We start from the raw sequence: 22,226 nt of genomic DNA, 5'->3' as shown, positions 1-22,226 counted from the left end.
ATAAGCTTCATTCAGGTATGAGTTACAGTGCTGTTGGCTGTGAGTTCAATGTCAAAAACCAATCAGCAATATTTATTATATAAGGTGTCTTTAAGCAGAAACACTCATGAACCAAGGTTATTGACTGATAAAAATTTAGTGACCAAAGGCTTCCAGGACCCTAACCCTGATTTCCCCAGGAGCAATAGGGTATTGTTCACTAATTCAGTGTTTGCAACAATGTTATATGACACAATTACTGCAGAAAACAAGAAACAACTGTAATTGATTGTACTATTATCTGCCTAATGCAGTGGATTTCCCTGCACTACACAGTAGAATCCCCTGGAGGGTGAGCATTTAAAAAATGCAGATGCTGGTTACCCATTTTACCCTCCCCCCAGGCCATGGAAATCTGAATCTGTGGAGGTCTCTGCTTTGATGTTTTTAAAATCTCAAGTAATTCCAGAAATTCTTCTTTTCTACATAATTATACCTCAAGAAAGTGGAAGTTGTTGATTAAAAGGCTCTTTTCAGAAGAGAACATCATCTGGGATGTTGCTCTCCTCTCCTTCCTTCCAGCTTCCTGGAATGCAGCAATGATGATTTCAGCTCTACTAGCCTTCTTTGCTCATGAGGCAATTTTGAAAATGACAAAAACTAGTTTATTTAGTTTATCTTACCAGCTAGTACCTCAATTCCAACAATCTTGGATGCCACGATTTAAAATCCCTTTTACAGTGTTTCCTAAGCCTCATATTCTCATAGCCACTTTACTCTCCATAATCAGTCCCTTGCAAGCAACCTTATCTCTTATTTTTTTTTTCTTCTGTCATCTCACTCACTCCTGGGGAAAACATAATCTGGCTAATCTAGCTTCCCATTTTTTTCTACACTTGCATGTGTGCAGCTGAACAGAGCTGGGGTAAAGCAGGTTTCTTACATAAAGTGAACAGCCATTACTTTCAAGAAGGCCATTAGAGCTGTCTAGCAATGGGTACAGAATTTCCCCTCTCCATATCCTTTACTCTTTCACTCTTCTAGATGACTATTTTTACATCTCCTTTTCTCTTATCCAGCCTCCAAAACTTCTTTCCCCATCTTTTTTCTCATCTATTGATTCTGCTTCTTATTTCATTGAGAAAACAGAAGTAGTAAAAAGAGGTAAGTAGAATAATATATTCAAAATGCTGTAAACCTAGGACTGTATGTACAGCCAACTTATGTTGCAAGAATGAATGTCATAAAAAGACATTTTAGGCAAATAAAAATTGAGAAAATATTAAAGATGCACTTAAGGTAGAAAAAATGAGCACAGAATAAAGGCTTGAGCAGTATGATGGTACAGAAAGAAAAACATAAACATATGAATAAATATACAAATACTGGTTGTATAAAAGAGTAATAATCACTTTTAATTTTTCTTTAATAAGCCCTGAAATAATAGAAATAGGATGCATTGCTTTTAGTAAAAGGAAGGGAGGCATTAATCATCTCAAAATAATTCAGAACAGAAGTTGAAAAGGAATATATTAATAGTTAAAAGAGGTATAGACAGAAAGTACATGCTAATTATAAATAAATCCATGCATATCAATAATCACATGGATATAAACACTCCAATAAGAGACAATGATTGTTAGAATGTCAGTAAAATCCATTCTATATACAGTATGTATATTAAAAACATCAGGCCACAAAATGTTTGGTAATATCAAAATGAAAAATTACATCTCAAACTAATACTAAACAAAGTTCCAACATACTGAAGATAAAAAGTAATAACAAGAGATAAATGAGATAAATAGTACTATATAAAGTTAAGAATAACTCAACCATGAGTTTCACTGGAAGTAAGAAAACATTTAGAAGGGTTAATAAATAAACTACATATCAAAATGTGTGGAACATAAGCAATATGATTTAAAAAATAAATTAATAGCCTTAAATTAGTATAGTAAAAAATAATAATAATTTAAAAATGAGAATGAAAAAAAATTACCTCCTGACATTGAGGAGCTGGCCTGTCACCATCAGCCAGGCCCAATATCCTCCTGTTGAACATGAACATTTCACAGAACAAAGCCACTCTGTCACCTCAGTGATCAAGACAAAAACAACACTACTCCATAATCATGTTTGAATACAGAAAAAGTATAAACATTTTCTAAACCACAAAATACTGCACATTCCTGTCTCCCGGTTAATATAAGCAATGGCTACTTTTTCATCAATTACAGCTTTAGCCTCTCTGTATTCATGTCTCCTTTTAGATAAGATTTATTCAGATACCCAATCATAGAACTACTTCCACTTCCTGAGAGTAGCTAATCCAGAGAAAAGCCACACTTCTTAAATCTCTCTCACTAAAAGAAGCAATAAATCCAGCTTATTCCTGGTGGGTTTTGGCAGGACACTGACAAAAAAAAAAAAAAAAGAAATGGATCATATATCTAATTAAAGAAGATACAAAATACAACATCGAAAGCAAATTAGAAAAAATAAAATAGAATGAAGGAAATAGGTAAAATCAGAAGCCAAAGTTAATGCAACAGCAAATGTACATAAAATAGAAGTTAGAAACAAAGTAAAACTAAACGTTAATCTTCGAAAAGACTTATATTATAAAAGGGAAACTCCAATTAAGTAATAAAAGGAAATAAAGCACACATGCTCAATATTAAGGATAGAAAAAAATATGTAGGGGGTGAACAGACAGGCAACAGAATATGCATTTTGAGTAAACTTAGGTCAATAAATGTGAAAAAGAAAAGGACACAGACTGGGCAATAGAGTAAGACCCCATCTCTACAAAAATAATTTAAAAAAAAAACAAAAAAAAAGGCCAGGTGCGGTGGTGTGCAGTAGTTCTAGGTATTTGGGAGGTGAGGTGGGAGATTGCTTGTGCCCAGGCGGTCAAGGTCACGCCACACAATGCAGCCTACGTAACAGAATAAGACCAAAAAGACAAATTCTTAAAACTACAACTTGCCAAAATAGACTTACAAAATAACTATATGAGCTAAATAGAATAAGCCTATAAGCACAAAATACAACTTTACACATTGTTAAAAAGCTTCCCACAAAGAAAATACAATGGTCAGATGGCTTTACAGATAGGTTCTAATGAACATTCTAGTATTAAATCATTTCGATCTTATGCAAACTCTTCTAAAGAACATAAAAATGAAAGATTTCCAACTTATTTTATGTGACAAGTATCATGTTGACTTCAAAATTAGGCAACTACAATATGAGAAAAGATGATTACAGGCAAATCACAATTACAATTGTTGATATAAACATCTTAAACTAATTATTAACAAAGAAAATTCAGCAAACTATACAAATATAATGAATCATTCCCAGGCTCATTTTATCATAGCAAACCAAGTTGGATTTAATCTCAAATAAGAAAAGATTTTCACAAAATGCATAACATTAACAGATAAAGGCAAGAAACACATGAGAATCTTCATAAGATGGAGGGAAAACATTCAATAAATTTCATCATGCATTCATGATAAGATGTCACTTATCAAACTAGGAATAGAAGGGAATATCACGTCCTGATAAGGTGAACCTATGAAACATACACAATGTCCATTTGGAAAGTAGTGAAATATTAGAAGCACTCCATTAACTTTATAAATAGCACAATATCCATTACAGGTATTACCATATCTATTCAGTATTTCACAGGGGGTCCTAACAAATGCAGTAAGAATATTAAAAAGTTATAAAATTAGAAAATATAATTCATAGTAATTACATGTTACCAAACCATATACATAAATATCTCCAAAAAGTTTACAGGCAAATTGTTGAATTAATAAGACGATTTAATAAGGTCCCCGATACACTATAAATACACAAAAATAAACTGTATTTTCTGTATACTAGGAAGAGTTAGAACATATAATTGACAATAAATATAATCCACAGTAATAACAATATATAAAGTGCTCTGACTTAAATCTACCAAAGGACTACCAAGTATTAAATATGAGGAGATGCATACCATGCCCATGAATAGGGACTAATTCATGTAAAGATGTCAACTCTCCCAAAACTGATACAATGCATTTACAATTAAAATGCATTGTTCTTTGTTTGTTTTGAGTAAATGTGCAAACTAATTCCAAAATGCATGTGTAAGAACAAAGGCTTAAGAAAATCCAAGACAACAATGAGAAAGAAAATAAGGACTCATCTTGCCAGATTTCAAGGCTAACAATAAGACTATAGTAATAAAGACAATGTGGTATTGTCATTGATGTAATCAAATTTTCCAGTTGAATAGAAGAGAAAGCCCAAAGTAGCCTCCTACAAAATACAGAGACTTAATATTTGGTAGAGACGGCACTGAAGGTTAGCGGGCAAAAAAAAAAAAAAAAAACAAAAAACACGATTATTCAATCTTTTTAGTTTAGGACAATAGGTTATTCATACAAAAAAAAGTCAGAATAGAGACAACAATTAATATAAAGTAGATTAAATACTTACATATGAAAGACAAAATCTGTGGCAGATGGACTGTAACATGACCCCCAAATTATCTCCATCTCCTGGTACTTATGCCTTTGTGTAGCCCCTTCTCTCTGAGTATGGATGGGACCTCTGACGTGCTTTCAACCATTAGAATGCAGCAACTATGATGGGTGTCACTTTCAAAATTTATGCTATGTTGTTGGCAGAGTTTCTCTACTGACTGTCTTCCTGGCTTTAATGAAGCAAGCTGCTATACGGAGAGGTCCACATGGAAGCTACTAAAGGTGGACCCCAGGCAACAACCAGAAAAGTATTGAAGCTTTAGGTCCAACAATCTATAAGGTACGAAATCCTGCCAACAATCATGCGAGCTTGGAAGCATATGCCTCCCCAGTTGAGTCTCAGATGAGATTGCAGCCCTAGCCAGCAACTTAATTGCTGCTTTGAGAAAGACCCTAAAGCAGAGTACCCAACTAAGTCATGGTTGATTCCTGACCTACAGAAACTGTGGGATAATCAATGCATGTTGTTTCAAGCCACTAGGTTTCTGGTAATATTGTTAGGCAGCAATAAATAATTTTTAAAAATGCTTAGGAGAAAATATAGAACAATTTCAGGGCCAACATCTTGGGAAAAAATTTTAGTAAGATGCAAAAACAGTGCACATAATAAAAGAAAACACTGACATATTTGATTACTTTCAAATTAAGAACACCTGTGTATCTAAAGCTATCACAATGGTCACTATACAAAAATCAAGAAAACATAAACCAAAAAGTTATTCACAATACATATAATCAAAACAGGATTAGTATTCATAATACATAGTAAACTTCAGTGAGTCAATAAAAACTGAATAGAAAAAGGGGTAAAAGAAATGACTCCAATTTCACTCCAGAAAAGAAACACACATGGCAAAAATAAAGGCTATATGTGTGAGTTTGGGTGGGTGTGTGAGTTTGGATGGGTGGGTGGGTATATGTGTACATGTGCACACACACTTGTGTGTATAAGTTCTAAGTCATTACTAGTCAGAGAAATGCAAATGAAAACCATAATGTGACATTCTTTTATCCCACCAGACAGGGAAATATTAAAAATTCTGTAAACGTCAAGTGCAGAAGAAAATCCAGCATAGAAACTCTTCTTCTATATTAGAGTGATAATTTATACAGACAAACTGAAAAATAATTTGGCATTGTCTATAATAGTTGAGGATGTACATATCATATTAATCCAGAACCTTTCAGCTCTAGATACATATGCTAAAAAGGAAGATTGAGTGGGTGTGGGAGGGAAGGTTCTTAGTACAAACAAACCAACAAAGAACTAAATTCCTGCATGTGTACATTATGGAACATACTTAAGAATTTTAACAAAAAATTACTTGAATTTGCAAAAATTAGAAATATCCCTAAAATCTACCAAGCAGCTAAAAGATAAATAAGGTATGGCATGTTCCTACAATAGCATATTCATATAATGAATCACTACCATGGTGAAAATAAGTGATCTCCACCTACAAACATCACATGTATTAGACAAAATTTTGAGCAAAAAATAAAAGCAAGTTGGATACTAATGGTACAATGTGTTACTGTGATGGTTAGTGTTAGGTGTCAACCTGACTAGACTGAGGGATTCCTAGATGGCTGATGAAGCATTGTTCCTGGGTGTGTCTGTGAGGGTGCTGGCAGAGATTGGCATTTGAGGCAGTGGACTGGGAGAGGAAAACCCACCTTCAATGTAGGGGTGGACACCATCTAATGGGCTGCCAGCAAGGATAGAACAAAGCAGGCAGAAGAACTGGGATAGACAGGTTGCTTGCTGAGTTGGCTTGCTCTCTTTCTTTCCCTGCTGTGCCACATACTTGGCTTCCTCTCCTCCTGACCTTGGACATCAGACTCCAGGTTCTTTAGCATTTGGACTTGAACCAGCAGCATGTCAGGGGTTCTCGGGCCTTCAGTCTCAGACTGAGTGCTTCACTGTTGGCTTCCCTGGTTTCGAGGCTTTTGGAATTGGACTGAGCAATGCTACCAGCTTCTCTTTACCCAGCTGGCAGATGACCTACTCTGGAACTTCCCCTTGTAATCCTATAAAACAATTTTCCCTAACAACCTTATCTTATTGGTTCTGTCCCTCTGGAGAAACCTGACTAATACAGTTAGTATTAAAATAAAATTTACAAACATACAAAATCATACAGTATGTTGATGAAGATAGTGCCATATATGGTGGAGCTATAAACAACAAGGAAATGATAAACACAAAATTCAGGACAGAAGTTACCTCTGAGATGGTTGGTGGGAGCAGACAATGTGAAAATGGGAGGTCAGATGGAGGGCTTAACTACTAATATTAACTGTGTATTTCTTACAGTGGTTGGTGTGTACACTCATGTCCACTTTATTACTTTCATATTACATATGTTTCATAACATTTTGTAGAATGTGTGAGTATATGAATTCTAAATCTGAATCCCAGTTCTGGCCACAACAACATATCAATATCATAGGGGAGGGCTTCCAAATTCCCAGCTAGGGTCAATGCATTTTTTCATTGTCAACATATTAGTGCAATATATTTTGCATATCCAAATACCTACAGTTCAACAGAGAGGGGCAATAAAGCTCGTATATAAAAGAATCAACACAATAGTGGGATATAACTGCCTAGAGACAACTAATGCAAGGATGTGGCAGCAATATCCAATAATAAACAATCGCACACAAGGGCTGACTCTCTATTGAGGGTATGTGCCCCACTAGCATAGTACTATGACACTCAGTCCTACTTCAGAGGTGCACACTCTCCCACTCTCCTTACTGAAAGGTTGAGTTTCTGACTGGAGGCTCTGGAATTTGCTCCTTAGTCCCAACGTACAAGCCATGAAAAAGAAAGCATCCAAACCTACAAAGCACCAACCAAAAGATGAGGTACTGTAGAATTTTACCGCTACCCAAAAAATATGTGTGAATAGCCTGTGAATTAACAGAAAAGTTCATTCTAGGTACATTTAATAGTTTTATATTGATATAATCCTCTGTTACGTATGGTGTTAAGGCAATATATACATATACATTTATATGTAATTTGAATACACTTCCTCCAACTGGTTTCCATTTATTCTATCATAGTCAGTGGAGTAAAGGTAATGTTCTAAAACAAGCTGAGTTTACGTATACTTAAGTGGAAAAAATTGAAATGGAAAAAATACAATAATGTAGACAATCACAAATATATGCCTATCAAATGAAGGTATGAACGCAGTTATGCTTAATGTTATGCAAATGGCACCTGTGGCCAGGCAGGGTGGCTCATGCCTATAATCCCAGCACTTTGGGAGGATGACGGGGCGGATTACCTGAAGTCAGGAGTTCAAGACCAGCCTGGCCAACATGGCAAAACCCCATCTCTACTAAAAATACAAAAAAATCAGCTCAATGTGGTGGTGGGCGCCTATAATCCCAGCTACTCCAGAGGCTGAGGCACAAGAATCGCTTGAACCCGGGAGGCGGAGGTTGCAGTGAGCCGATATTGTGCCACTGCACTCTAGCCTGGGTGACAGAACAGGACTCTGTCTCCAAGAAAAAAAAAAAAAAAAGCTCTTGTGACATGGAATAAAACTGAATGACAGCATCAAACTTGAATTCAGAAATGTTTATATCTCAATAAATCTCAGAAACAAATATACTTTGGAAAAAGACAAAATGCAGCTCTGGAAATGAAGATATTGAAGGTGAAGTGAAAGGCTGAATAAAATCTGTTTACTGAAATATGAAGCTTAAAAAAGCAGTATTTCTAAATCATATTAATCATTTCTAAATAATATTGTGTAATTTTTATTTTACAAGTTTGTGTAACTCAATTAATACAGTATTAAAATACGTGCCTGATTAGTATAGATATCTACATAATTATATATGCCCAAATTATTTGAAAATATTTTTAATATTTTCTCACTTAAAAACAGATGCATCACATTTTATATTGGTTTTTCTCTTTGGGCATATACTGTAAGAGAATAAAAGTAAATATACCTCTGTTGCCTCTCTGTCTCTCATAAGTAAGACAAGAATATTGGAGATGGTCACAAAGAGGAAATAATTACTATAATTAATTTACATACTTTTTGAAAATCCTTGTGCCAACTTTGAGGGAGTTTACTGATAGAAAAATGAAGATTTAACATTAAGAAACTTGCATAAAACCTCAGAACTAGTAGATACTGACTAGGGGATTTGTTCTTATTTCTAATTCCAAAGATCATTATTAAATAGAAACTTGTTGTGTCTATTACATTTTCAATGGTAATGTCCCCCTTCAAATTAAGGATGGAAATGGAGGAAAGGTAAAAACAAAGCTTGTGAAAAACCCACCAGTACAACCTGCTGCTTGTACAGAGAAAACCTTATGCCTCTTAAGGTAACGAAATTTTAAGTTTGTGTGTGTGTATACAAGCATGTATCTTTTTATCCATGTGTTCAACAATAGGATATTTTAGTTTTATAATTACTGTTAGGAAAAAGTCAAAATAACAACTGGATATGTGCACATTTCCGTTTACTTCGGTAAATCTAGAGAGATAATCAGAAGTTAGTTGGTGTACATAAGCCAACTGTAAGCATGTTGTGCTCCAGTTAGCATTGAATTAGCCAGGGTGCTCAGATTAATGTTTAAAAATAACAGTAAAAACCTTCTGTTTTGTTTATGTGGGGTTAACTTTTATTAGCTATATCCTTTGTATGAACTTATATTTTAATGTGTGTCTCCTCAAAGCAATTTCATCATTTCTTGGTTGTACTGTGTTTTTATACATATAAATCTCCCTTCAATGTTAAGTGAAATATTGCATTAAAGCATCAAATTAAAATGGTCCACAAAGTTAAAATAACCATATTTTAAAGTTGCAAGCAATGTAAACAAATCCAGAGAAAAAGTAATCTTTTGGAACAGAGTGAAGGAATGAACATATCATTAAAACAAACAAACAAAAAAACAAACAACAAACAAAAATCAATAAAACTTGGCATTAATATTTCAGTATGGTACAAGGGTTTGGAGCATTATTTGCATCATGCAATGAACAAGGTAAAAATAAACTTGTTGTTCATTGAGGGGTGTCAGATTTTAATGCAAGGATTGAAAAGTTTATGTTTCTCATTTAGCAAATGAGAAAAGTGACAGTAATAGGAGCCAAATTGACTTCCAAAAAGAGAAACAAGGAGCATTAACGATGTTGCACGACCATGAATATTTTCCTCTTTAAACCATAAAGAATAATGTATGTATCCTGAGGTCAGACATAGAGCAAAACACAATATATGAGAGAACACTGGCTTATATAGGACATTTGAAAACCTCAGACATTAGGTGAAATTCAACACCAGTGTTAATATAGTTGAAAGAAAAATTACATTCAAGAGTCAGCAATACAGAAATCGTTTAAAGAAATAGTGTAATAGAAAGAGCAATTGCCATGTACTGTGAAACAGTATCGGCTTAGATTATAATTTATCTTTCTGTTCTACCAAGTATCATCTTCCCTAATATTTCAGTCTTTTAAATAGTTGATACAATGATTAACACACCATTGTTATTGGAATGATTCTCCTTGAGTACTTTATTTTCTGTGTTCAGATTTAGGGTTTCTCCTTTCTTCCCATTTCACTCCTTTCCTCCCTCCTTTGTTTCCTTTCTTCTGTCATTATTTAGAAGACAGGGAAAAGAACAACATATTGTTGTTTTTTCCCTAAAACAAACTCTATTTGAATATATTTGATCAACTGTTAGTCACAGAATTCACAGCATTCGCTTCTACTTGGTGTAGGCTCCTTTATGCTGGGAAATTTGTGAAAAGTGGAAAAAGAATGTTTCTTTTTAGTTCCCTCTAAACTGTCAGCTTCATGGAGGTAAGGTCCGCGTATACTTGATTCACCATTGCATTCCCAGGATTGAGAGCTGTGCCTGGCACTTTGGATCTGGAGGTTCTTAGGGAGGGGGAGAGAAGGAAAAGTAAAGCCTGATGGAGCCTGAATCAAATATACTGAGTTGTCCATCTTACTGCCATTACCAACAATGGTCTACACACAGGCCAGTCAGACCACACTCAGGCCTTTTTTTTCTTTTTTCTCTCTCTCTCTTTCCAGGGCATTCCTTGGTATTCAAATTACAGACCAAACTTGGGGTCGTTGAGTGAGTGGGAATTGCAAGAGTTGAGTTTCAATGGTTTTATTCTATTTGCACTTATGGATAACCCAGAATCTCTCTTAGAAGATTGATGGGACGTGCTGTGAGAAGTATATACTCAAAACCTAGTGGTGATCTCTACTCAAATTTAACTATCATAATTCTCCCTAGTTAGTTGATATGTTAGAATGTTAGGGAACCTTACCTCTGGAAGTAGTGTTATACTCCCTTCTATTAAAAAGAAAAAAAAAGCACTTCAATGTGCTAACCCTGTGCATCACTTCAGTGACGTATACCTCAAGTAACTTGCAAGAAGTTTCTTCTTTTTCCTCATAACCATGCTGTCTCAGAAATAAATAAGCCATGTCTACTATAGAACAGGCACCACTTCTTGGGGCTTCTCCTTGGGTGGTAATCACTACCTTGCATGCCCCTCCTCTTGCTCTTTATCTTCCTGATGAATTCCTAAGAGTTTCAAAGTCTCTAGAGAGACTGCCAATTCCTCACTGAGCAGATTCATAGTCAATTGATTTTTATGTTCTTCCTTTATGCTAATCAGTACCTTGACAGTAGATACACTGATTGTTCCTTTTATTCAAAAGTATCCGTTCATTCAAAAGTAACAAAAGTGTGGCAAATTAACAATGAATTATAAATCCATTCAAAATTCCTTCAAAAAACTTTAGAACATGTGCCTAAATCTTGGTCAAGCCACTTATCAGCTGATTTACTTTGGACAAATCACTGGACATGAGTTTCAAACATATATGTAAAATAACTACTTGAGAGAGTTGTTGTGAGGATTGTAATGATACACAAAAACCTTACAATTCAATGTGCAGTACATATTAAGTGATTAATTCATGATAGATCCTTATCCAAAGTAAACCAATTATTGACAATTCAGTCAACATTTAAACAGGCAGTAAACAGCCCACATATTAATTGTCTTGATAGCTTAGAATGTTAGGGAACCTTACTTCTGGAAGCAGTGTTAAATCCCTTCTATTAAAAAAAAAAAAAAGCATCTTCAATGTGCTAACCTTGTGCATCACTTTAGTGATGTATACCTCAAGTAACTTGCAAGAAGTTTCTTCTTTTAGTGATATCATGCCTAAAGATCTTACCAGTAGCAGGAGGGGCAGATGTAGAATACGTTTGATACAGGTACATCCTTGCCATTTAGAAAGTTGCAGTCAGGACCTGGAATTAAGTTAGGGGAACAGAGACACGAGAGTCGGGGGTTGGGGGAGGTGGAGAAGGACCAAGTTCAGTTGCTAAAATTGTGGGTTTGGGTATCGGTATTCAACTTGTCTTGCATTTTCCAACTGCTGGTTCCTCAGCTCCATACAAAATCTTAAGAGCATTACTCAAAGACCTAGGGAAAAGGGGTATGATAAAATTATCCCAATCATAGACAAGTTGCTTTTAGCTTTTTATTTTTGTATTAACAGGAGTCTTATTATACATAGGTCTGATAAAACTGGTTTCTGATCTTCAGTCTGTTTCCAGTGCTGCATAACTGGATAACGTATGAAGGAAAAACGACGACGAACAAAAAAACTAATTGCTTGGAAGACTTAGCTGAATCTATCCATGAAAACAATCAATTAAACATGTATGTGTTACTTGGACTAAATATAAATAACCCATACAAATGGTAGCTCCAAGTGTTTCAGAGTATGTTATAATCTATTGTTTAAAGTGTCTATTGTACTCTATGCAAAAATCCAAAGTCATTTGGGTCTTTAAAAATGGATAATTTTTCTTCTGAAATGAAGTGAAATCATGATTAATCAGACATATTAGACAATTTGGTCAACACTTAAATAAGCAGCTAATAGCCCACATATTAACTGTCTTGATATCTTAGAATGTCAGGTACCCTTGCCAGGTGGGTGGCTCATGCCTGTAATCCCAGCATTTGGGGAGGCCCAGGCGGGCAGATTACGAGGTCAGGAGATCGAGACCAGCCTGACCAGTGTGGTGAAACGCTGTCACTACCAAAAATGCAAAAATGAGCCAAACATGGTGGTGTGCACCTGTAATCCCAGCTATTCAGGAGGCTGACGTAGGAGAATCGCTTGAACCCAGGAGGCGGAGGTTGCAGTGAGCCGAGATCGCACCACTGCACTCCAGCTTGGGCGACAGAGCGAGACTCCGTCTCAAAAAAAAAAAAAAAAAAAGGATGTTAGGTATCCTTACCTTTGGAAGTGGTGTTATATTGCCTTCTATTTATGTTTTTTCCTAAATTAATAAATGAAAACTTTTCTATTTCTGATAAAAGTTAATCAAGCCAAACAAAGCAATTCAAAAATTATCATTAATATTTACTCACTTATAACTGTGATATACTTCGTATATCAAGAATGCCAAAGATATTTGGTGACGTACAGAAATCATTGCTGAACAATTATGCCAACCAAAAGTAAGTGGTGGAGGAGGTTCTTCTTTGAATATATTTGCAGAGGGCAATGTAGCAAGACCTGGGAATTTTGATACAAGGAAGGATTGTCCCATTCTTGTCAGGCATTTATTAGTTATTCTCTATGTAAAAGGACAATCAAATATCTAATATTTTGGTGCCTACACCTAAACGTACATATTCTTGTGTCATCTCTTTGTTAAAGTTTACATTTTAAATTAAATTCTACAAATTAAATGTATGCAGATTTAGCTTCTTTCTCCTGAGCAGATTTTCCTGTTTCCTCTGAATTTTCATTAGAGTAAATTAAACTCTGAATATGGCCTTTTCATTTCATCCTGAGTAAATCTATGTTGTTTGAAAATTTAAAAAGCCAATTATCATTATATTTGTTACTTCACTTTTGTCAGCAAAGTAAGTCCTTTCAAAATTTTAAAATTTCAATCCTATTACTGTAATAAAAGCAATTATCTCAATTAGGCCTATGTTTGGGGAAGTTAATGTAGAAAAAGACGGATTTTACAGATAAGAAATTTTGTAAGTGTTTCTTTCAGAAGTATCAGATAGTGGTAATCCCTCTTTTAATTATTTTAAAGATAAGAACAAAAATAAGAGTAGAAGCTATTTAAAATTTTCCTAGATCACCGTAAGGGTGCAGGACCTGGGAATGTGCTGGGAGAGTCAATCCCCTTAGGACTTCAGTTTCTATGGCAGGGGTCTCAGGCACCATCACATGCATACATATCCAATGGATGTGTCACCTGCTTACCCATACATAACATTCCTTACAGAACAATCTGTGAGTAGACGCTTTCTCCAGCAAACTTTCTATTTTAGAATTAACTAAATAGTAGGGTTCATGTCTAAAATTTTCCCTTGGGGTGGGAGTAGGTGAGTACAGAAACAAGTAAATACAACTCTGCATTGCTATGTGGGGGTAAAAGCTGGGATACATTGTAAAGATCATTTTGGTAAGCCTGTACCTTCCTTTTGCTATCAATGATATGTTCCCATATTCATTCTCAATGTAACTCATTTTCTTTTTCATTTTCTATAACTCTTCTTCCCTATTACTCCACATACTCCATCTGGCCTTCTCCTGCCAACAGGTACATTTCTTTTTCTTTTTTTTTTTTTTTTTGAGGTGGAGTCTCGCTCTGTCGCCCAGGCTGGAGCGCAGTGGCGCATCTCGTCACTGCAAGCTCCACCTCCCGGGTTCATGCCATTCTCCTGTCTCAGCCTCCCACGTAGCTGGGACTACAGGCGCCCGCCACCACGGCCGGCTAATTTTTTTGTATTTTTTTTTAGTAAAGACGGGGTTTCACCGTGTTAGCCAGGATGGTCTTTATCTCCTGACCTCGTGATCCACCCGCCTCGGCCTCCCAAAGTGCTGGGATTACAGGCATGAGCCACCACGCCCGGCCGCCAACAGGTACATTTTTGTATTGTCTGTACAATGTTAAAATAAAGGGAACAGTAGTTTCTGCTTTCTTGTTTGCTACCTGCACACAATTGTAATTCCTACCTTGATCAGATCTACTACTACTGACAATCCAGACTTTTTATATGTGATCTGATTCACGATCACATATCCTAGGAATTGAAAGTAAACATTGGGATTCTGTCCAATAATGGAAATAGTGTTATCACCCATATAGCATGCAATATTCATGTAGATATCATCCAAGTAGCATTTTATATGCTTGCTGGTAACTCTGAGATAGAATGAATAATCTTGCTTGAGAATACTAGTGTAGATTCAGGTCTTCAGTGCCGTCTCAACCTACATTCACATTAATTTCATTCATTTTGACATTACAGAGGGACGATCATGAGAGATATGGGAAGGAATATGTGGGGGAGGGGGAGCAGTCTCCACTCACACTATAATGGAAGAAAAATGACAGCCAAGTTAGGTTTAGCTGGAATGTAACATATCCACAGCTTTATCACTCTGGAGGCACATTTTGACATAATAACAAACTACTGAGAAAGAACCACTTTTATCTAGGTCAGAATGACAGACTCCCAAGTGTTAAGAGAGCTTGGGGGAACTACGGTTTGAAACATCAGGAAGAAGACTGCAATCTGTACAGAGATTTTCATCAAGCTCGACACTGCCTTATGTTTTCATCCAATACATTGTAATTACTCCACTGGCTTATAATGGCATAGCATTTTGATTTCAGAGCCTACCAAAATAAAATAAACCACACTTTATGACGACTACATTTATAATAAGATGCAGATGGTAAAGGAAACAGATGCCTCTGACATCATCTCCCATTTGCTTTCAACTTTTGCAGACACTGGCAGTCTGTAAACTCATTCAAAGGGATGCAAGATAAGTCAGGCAGTTTTCCAATTCTGTTTCCAGTTTAAAAAGACACTGCAGTGGCACCACTTTGAGTCACAGAGTGTTAATTCCAGAAAAATAAATTTGATTCTAAGTCTGTGTCAGTCTTTAATGCAAAATTAATCATCTGGGGGGAAAATGCCCCACAATACTGAGAGTTTAGCAATTAGTAACTACTGATTGTTTTGCTTGACAGTGACAGAAAGGATAGGATGGGAGTGATGTGATGGCGAACAGCTGTAGCTTCAGGGAGGCTCAAAAGTGAAAGGAGAGTTTTAAACAGACAATCATGTCTAAAATAATCTACCAGCCCTTGCCACCCAGATTGTTCAAAGACTTATTCCTTATATTTCTAAGTAAAAAACTTTAAGGAGGCTTTTAAAGTCAGTTTCTGACCTCAAAAAAACATATTCATTCTGTATTTCCATCTGTATTTCCCAGAAGAAATTCTATAGTTCTGATAGGAGCTTTCACCATTTCCTCAGTGATATCACTGAACTTTATACACAGTAAAAAAAATTCTTCTTTTTCTTTGTGCAAGATAAGTGTGTCAGAAGACCTTTTCAAAAGGATAAGGAACTTTTGTAGTCCATCTTGAAAGCAAGAGATGCGTGGGTAAAGCAGCAATTGCAAGGCCTTTAGCAGTGTTTGAGGTCTCTAGATAGATTAGCACAGTTACAGATGAAGGGGAGTTAGACAAAAACCTTTAAAATTTTCCCATCTCCCCGACCCCCATGATATAACTTCATCTACCACTCTGTAGCAGAAACTTTTTAGCAGACGAAATTTTCAGAAACAAAGGCAAGGGAGGTGATGACATAAAAATAAATCCTGCTAGGCCAAATATGGTGCCATTTTTTAAAACAATCTCTCTGTGCAAATAACACTGAACACACATACACACGCGCACATGCACACACACACACACACACACACGAATAAACAAACTCTTCTGATTCATATCCACAAAGTGGGTTGGGAAGTATTATTAGTGCAAATTTCTGCTGACCTGCAGCATTTAGTCCATAAACTTTGGATATCCTAGGCGATCCATCAGAGTCCAGCAGATGTTTTCAATTAGTTTAATTTCATCTCTAGGCAAGTTCTGTTTCCAAACATTAGTATTAGTTGGTGATATTTCCCCTTCATAGGGAAGGTAGAAAAGGTTTGTAGAGGTGGCAAACAATATTTGGTTTAAACTAGCAGGAGACAAAGGAATTCCAAGAAAGGCAAAAATCCTTTCAGTAGTTTTCTGAGGGAAATGCACAATATCTTCAAACTTGACCAGCTGGTAGCTAGTAGGCAGCAAATCTGTATTTATTCTCAAGGCTGCTGCTGTATTTGCTAGCCACAAGTGAGATAACAGGGACACTGCATTTGATTTGGATTTTGATAATTCTTTCCTCAATGGTTCATACTCAAAAGCATAACCCGAATTTAAGTTACATTTGCCTTTACCTCTCTCTATTTTAAACAATTTTGCTAAATGCTCTGGTACATTCTTCAAAGAATAAAGACTTGGTTTACTATTGTACAACATTGAATAAATCCATGCCCGAGGGTCTCTTACTATATACAATGCCCTCATCGAAGCTCCTAAAACTTCCTGAAAAAAATGAAGCTTTAATGTCCAGCTTCCACTGCTTAAACTGAGCACAGGACGTGCACTTGGGTAGTAAACCAGGTGTCTCCTCAAAGCCCTAATATATTCAGCATCTCTATCAAAGGCGCCTTTCATTTGACTTCTTTGTTCTGGCAAAGACTCTCTCCTTTTAAATTTTCTTTTTTTGTCCTTATTCATTGCAAAATATTGGGCCAGTTTACCCCTATTGGGTTCATGCAGATGGATGTTTTGCAAATGTAATTTTGTGTCCTGGACTAAAGACTGCAACCAGCCTCGGAGTAAACGAAAATGCCCACTGCGGATATCTGACACCTTCCATTCACAAGCATCTACAAATGAGTCGATTTCCAACTCAGTTTCAGGAATATCAATGTAGGCCGTAGGAACCCTGATGTAGAGAAAATCACTACTGTTGAAAAAAAGTTGTTTGAGAATTTCAGCTCCTGAACCAGGAAGTGAGGTAATGACAACATCAGGAAGATCCATGTGGTGCCCTTCAGAAGACAAAGACTTCTTGCTTCCCTCAGCCTCTGTCCTTGTCCATTTTGCACAAATGGGCTGACTACAAGTGCTCCACACATCCAAAAGCTCAATAAACCACAAGGCAATAACAAGTATTAATATCCATCGCATTAGTTTTCTAAAAGAAAGGTAAAAACGCCATTGGAAAGTTAAAATCACCAAGCTAATGCACAAAATTAATCCAACTGCTATATTAAATTTAAATCCAAAGGGGAAAATAATCCTATCATGTCTTACAGGCTTTACTATTGCTTGAGTGCCCAAACCAAATCGGGTTATTTGGCCTTGATCAGCCACACTGGCAAAGCCACCGAATCCCAGATAATTGAATCTTGTCTTCAGGTTATGGTAATCAGTTACAATAGAAACAACATGTTCAGTATTATTGACATTGAGAGAAATCTGAAGTCCAGAATTGGAACTATCAATAAATCGGCAGCTGGAGACATTGATATATGGCCCATAAAAGACATATGCAATTCTTGTGATTGTGGATTCCATCTGAAAAGTAACATTAACAAATTGAGTCCATCGTTTTTTAAATTCAGCAGCTTGCTCTGCTTCCTGTATACTGGCCATGGGACTATTGCCATGATGATCAAACCAAAACATTTTGTAGTGTGCATCCCACACATCCATCATGGCACCATTATACCTATTCATAAACTTATATGGGATATATTTAAAATCAATATCCAAATTATGAAAGAAGGCACTGACAGAATTTATTGGGGAATCTTCTTGCCTCTCAATATGATCAACAACTAGCAGAGTTTGGGAATTTAAGAGAAGCAAAGCACGATATACATTTTTCAGTCTCATAGCTGAAGAATAAGCAGACACGGCTTCCCCACTCACAAATATCATTTCCCCATGTTGAGAGGCAGTGATGATTTCCCCAGCTGCATCACCAACCTCCTCGCCAGTCCACTTAAGCCACTGTGCACATTCTCCCAGTTGACCTTCCCAGGGCTTATTACACTGGCTTGAGGGTGATGGAGCAAACACCAATACATTGTTAAGGTGGCTCAACTTGGGTCCATAGAGAGCTTCAGAAACAAATACTTGTCCATTGGGGGCAAAAGTAAATGAGTTCTGATCTGGATGCTCATGTCCTGGGTTAAAACTTCTCCACCCATCAATCCAGGAATACGGCTGAAAATGAACTATGTCATACACAGCTCGTCCCCCCAGCTTCCCAGATTTAAAAGACACAAAGGTATTGGTCTGTGTGTTTGGCAACCCAGCCCCATAAGTAACCACACCCCAGTTAGGGAATGTGTGTATTTTTGCAGTACCATAATCAGCAGGCGGCTGTGGTGTGAGCTGGGGATCATACCAGATGTATTCAGTGTGAAGAGTACTCCACCTTTGGGCAGTTGAAGGAACCATCGGTCCATCTTTAGGTCGGTGCTTTCTAATTTGCTGAGCTAACCAATTTCCAGCCCCATTCTTTAAGATGAACTTATCTAAGAAAACTAGCTGGCTCTCTGGACCATAAAACCAATTATAATTGGAATCTGCTATACCCACAGTTCTTTGGAAGCCAGGTAAAAGGGTGGCATAATAGAACCAAAAGTGCATCTTTAACCAGTTATTATCCAAGTTGTTGATATTAAAATGGCGCTGGGCCAGAAAAACATACTGTGTGATGGATTTAGCTGTGTAGCTTCCATAGGCCACACCTTCATCCAAAGAACCATCAACAATATGATTCAATAGAAACATTGTCTTTTCCATGACATCCACTACAGCCTGTTTCCATATATTTGCTTTAGATCCTTTATCTACTCCAGTCACCAAGGCCCCTGTGAGTAATGCTATCATATTAGTGGCTTGGTGGTTATGGAGAAGCTGTTTGCCCCATGAGCGGACCTTGGAATACTCATACATTTCCTCAGTAATAACCCATATTTTTTCCAGGTATTTTTGTCTTCGATGATTATCTAATAAGTTACATAAAAAGTCAAAGGCAGTGGCAAAACCTGTTAAGGAATGGCCAATTGGAACCTCATCTCCTGGTGCATTCTCAACTAGCCAGTCTTTGTAGCCAACCATCCTGTCCATATATTCCAAGACAAATTCAAAGGCAACTTTGTCTTCTGGGCATAACAAACAGTACAATGCTAAAGGAGGCAGATTGTTACCATAAATTTCATTCCACTTGGCAGCAAAATCAGCATGCTTTGGTGGAGGTAGGTAGTATGTTGGGTTGGACAGCATAACTGTCACTGCACTTCTGATAGCTCTAAAAAGATGCAAATGGCTTGTGCGAGACTTTTGTCTCATTGCTTGGATTTCTCCAGCATCAAAATATAAACTTGGATGAAGCATACTTTTCTTCAGCTTTTGGTTGGGTCTGAAATCTTGCACTTTCTGTGTTTTAAACTGATCTATATCATCTGTGAAAACTGCCCATTCAGAGTAATTGCTCACAGATTCCTCAAAAGTAGAGAAAGCAAACATCAATAATGCTAAGAATAGTAAATGTCCTGTAAACATTAACGCCATGATCCATGGGGGAGCTCCTCCCTTAGGCATACATGTCAGATATGATGCTCAATGTGTTTCCCATCTGGTTAGTATAAAACATACAGTAAAGGCCTTGATAAGACAAAGACTGTAAATCTGATATGCTGTGAAATCCAGCTGACATTCAGTACATTCTAAGCAAGTGCAGTTGCCAAAAAGAGAAAACTTAAATTGTGTATCTCTGTCCCTGGCAGTTTTGCTTCCAGTAAAACTTCGAAGAACGTTAAAATCTCTAATTTTTCCATAATACACAGGGAAGTGATTCAGTTAAAAAACACTATGAATTTAGCATTTACCTCCTTTACTTGAATCTATTTAACACAAAGAGTTGGAACACACATTGTGAAAAAAGAGAAAAAGCACTCCAAAATTCAAATTAAGAGTCATTTCTAGCACAGAAAACTATCACTGGTGATAAGCTCACCACACATGTATGATGCATTTGTGTATGTTTGCCCAAAGAAGATGATAAAGTACTGACATTCTTCGAGTGAGTGGACTCAGTTGTCATTCCTCTCAATTTTTTATACTTCTTGTCTTGTGAATACGTTTTTCTTCCATTTATGAGAGAGAAACATCCTCAACAAGTGATCAAAGTCTTAGTTGGTTTTAAAAAATTCAGAATTCTGCCTTCATTTCAAATATTTTTCAGGCTTACTTACTCATCAGCCTATTATGACAAAGAGAAATCATGTTCACATCTTCTTTTATCAGCTTCATGTGTATAACCATAAAAATGGAATCTCTTCAGTCATCTAGATACTTCTCGTCCAATCATGAAGTAACCGCCAACGGGGAAAGAAAATTCCCCTTTCAGCAACAGTGAGGTCTCTCTTCTGTTCTTTTTTCATGACACTCTTTTCTGGGGGTGGGGGACAAAATAAAAATTCTCTGAAGCTTCAGGTATGCTGAGAGTGAATATAAACTGATGACTTAAACATTCTGCAATCACTTGATAGAAATTTTAGAATCACAGTAAAATCTCATATTATCTGCAACCTAAGCTAGGGCAAGTGATTTTTTTCTTATCCATGTAAATGCACTTATTTGGAACCCAATGACAGTCAGCAGAAGACAAGCAACTAATAAATACAAAATATACAAGATAGAACTCTCCCGACAATATCTATAGTTTAACGCCACTAAAGTGGCGTCAGTCACTTAAAAAATGTTTTTATTCAAATACAGTTTACACAAAGATGAATCCTGCTATCCTTGTTATTTCTTGTTCTCAAGGACCAAGGGACAAAAAACTAAAAGTTGAAAAGATCTTTTTTTTTTTTTTTTTTTTTTTAAATTCCGGGGGAAGGTTTAGCGTTCATGGGATCAGAAGGTATCTTCCTAATGAGAACTACTCGGACCAGTCACTTTTCTCGGCGGGATAACCGCGAATCGTGACCAGGCGCCAAGCCGAGGGACGGTAGCTCCGCGCTCGGCGCTCACCTGTGGCCGAGTCCCTGTCCTCAGGCGGAGCCGCCAGAGGGAGCTCGGACCCTGGTGTCGGAAGACGCCTCTCCGTACCCGTCCGCGGCTGGAAGAACCTAAGCAAGTTTCAGTCTTGGACAAGTCTCCCCTCTTTCGGAAACATTCAGGCTAGGAGTTTCCTGATCTGCCCCGCCTGTTGCATTTTTCACTGGCGTTCTCCGACCCTGCCGCCCCCATTCTCCGCTCCCCGCTCTGGGGCTGAGGCAGGAGGGCGAGAGACCCCTGAGCCACCAAGTCCGCTTACCTCAGGCAGATCCCGACGGGGGCTCAGCGCCGCACTGGGCCCCAAGGGAGGCGGAGGTGGAGAGTTCCAGAAAACTGTGCTGCACTGAGGGCCAGGCTCCCGCGGGGGCTCCGCAAGACCCCCGCGTCGTCCCCCGCGCTCCGGCAGGCGCTGCCCCAGCTCGGTCTCCTCAGCCGCCCTCGGTCCCCGCGCCCCGCACGGCCCGGACACGCCCGCCCTCAGGAAACGCCGGACGCTCGTGGGGGCAACCGCGGACCGCAGGACAGAGACCCGCGGGCGGCGGGTTCTCTCGGTGGCGCCGTATCCAGAGCAGCGCCCGCGTCCCCAGGCGGTGATGTCGCCGCGGCCGAGGATCCTCTGTGCCAGCTCCGGCCGCGCA

General features: G+C 37.5%; 1 protein-coding gene across 1 annotated transcript; it reads right to left on the bottom strand.

Annotated features, from left to right (window-relative positions):
- Positions 1 to 2,829: 2,829 nt before the first annotated feature.
- DSEL (dermatan sulfate epimerase like) lies at positions 2,830 to 22,208 on the bottom strand. The gene is made up of 2 exons (XM_032152083.2): positions 21,848 to 22,208; positions 2,830 to 20,980 (listed from the first exon to the last, which is right to left on the bottom strand). The coding sequence occupies exon 2, from the start codon at positions 20,125 to 20,127 to the stop codon at positions 16,459 to 16,461; it is 3,669 nt and encodes a 1,222-aa protein (XP_032007974.1). The 5' UTR covers positions 20,128 to 20,980; positions 21,848 to 22,208; the 3' UTR covers positions 2,830 to 16,458.
- Between the last annotated feature and the right edge of the window lie 18 nt (positions 22,209 to 22,226).

The sequence above is a fragment of the Hylobates moloch genome, unplaced genomic scaffold (assembly GCF_009828535.3).
Source record: "Hylobates moloch isolate HMO894 unplaced genomic scaffold, HMol_V3 SCAFFOLD_5, whole genome shotgun sequence".
In the NCBI taxonomy this organism is placed as follows: Eukaryota; Metazoa; Chordata; class Mammalia; order Primates; family Hylobatidae; genus Hylobates; species Hylobates moloch.
The sequence above is the reverse complement of the archived record's forward strand: the minus strand, read 5'-3'. Positions and strand labels throughout refer to the sequence as shown.

What these genes read in the sequence shown, in the direction of transcription:
- DSEL (XM_032152083.2), bottom strand. Translation starts at nt 20,127, where the DNA reads ATGCCTAAGGGAGGAGCTCCCCCATGGATCATGGCGTTAATGTTTACA.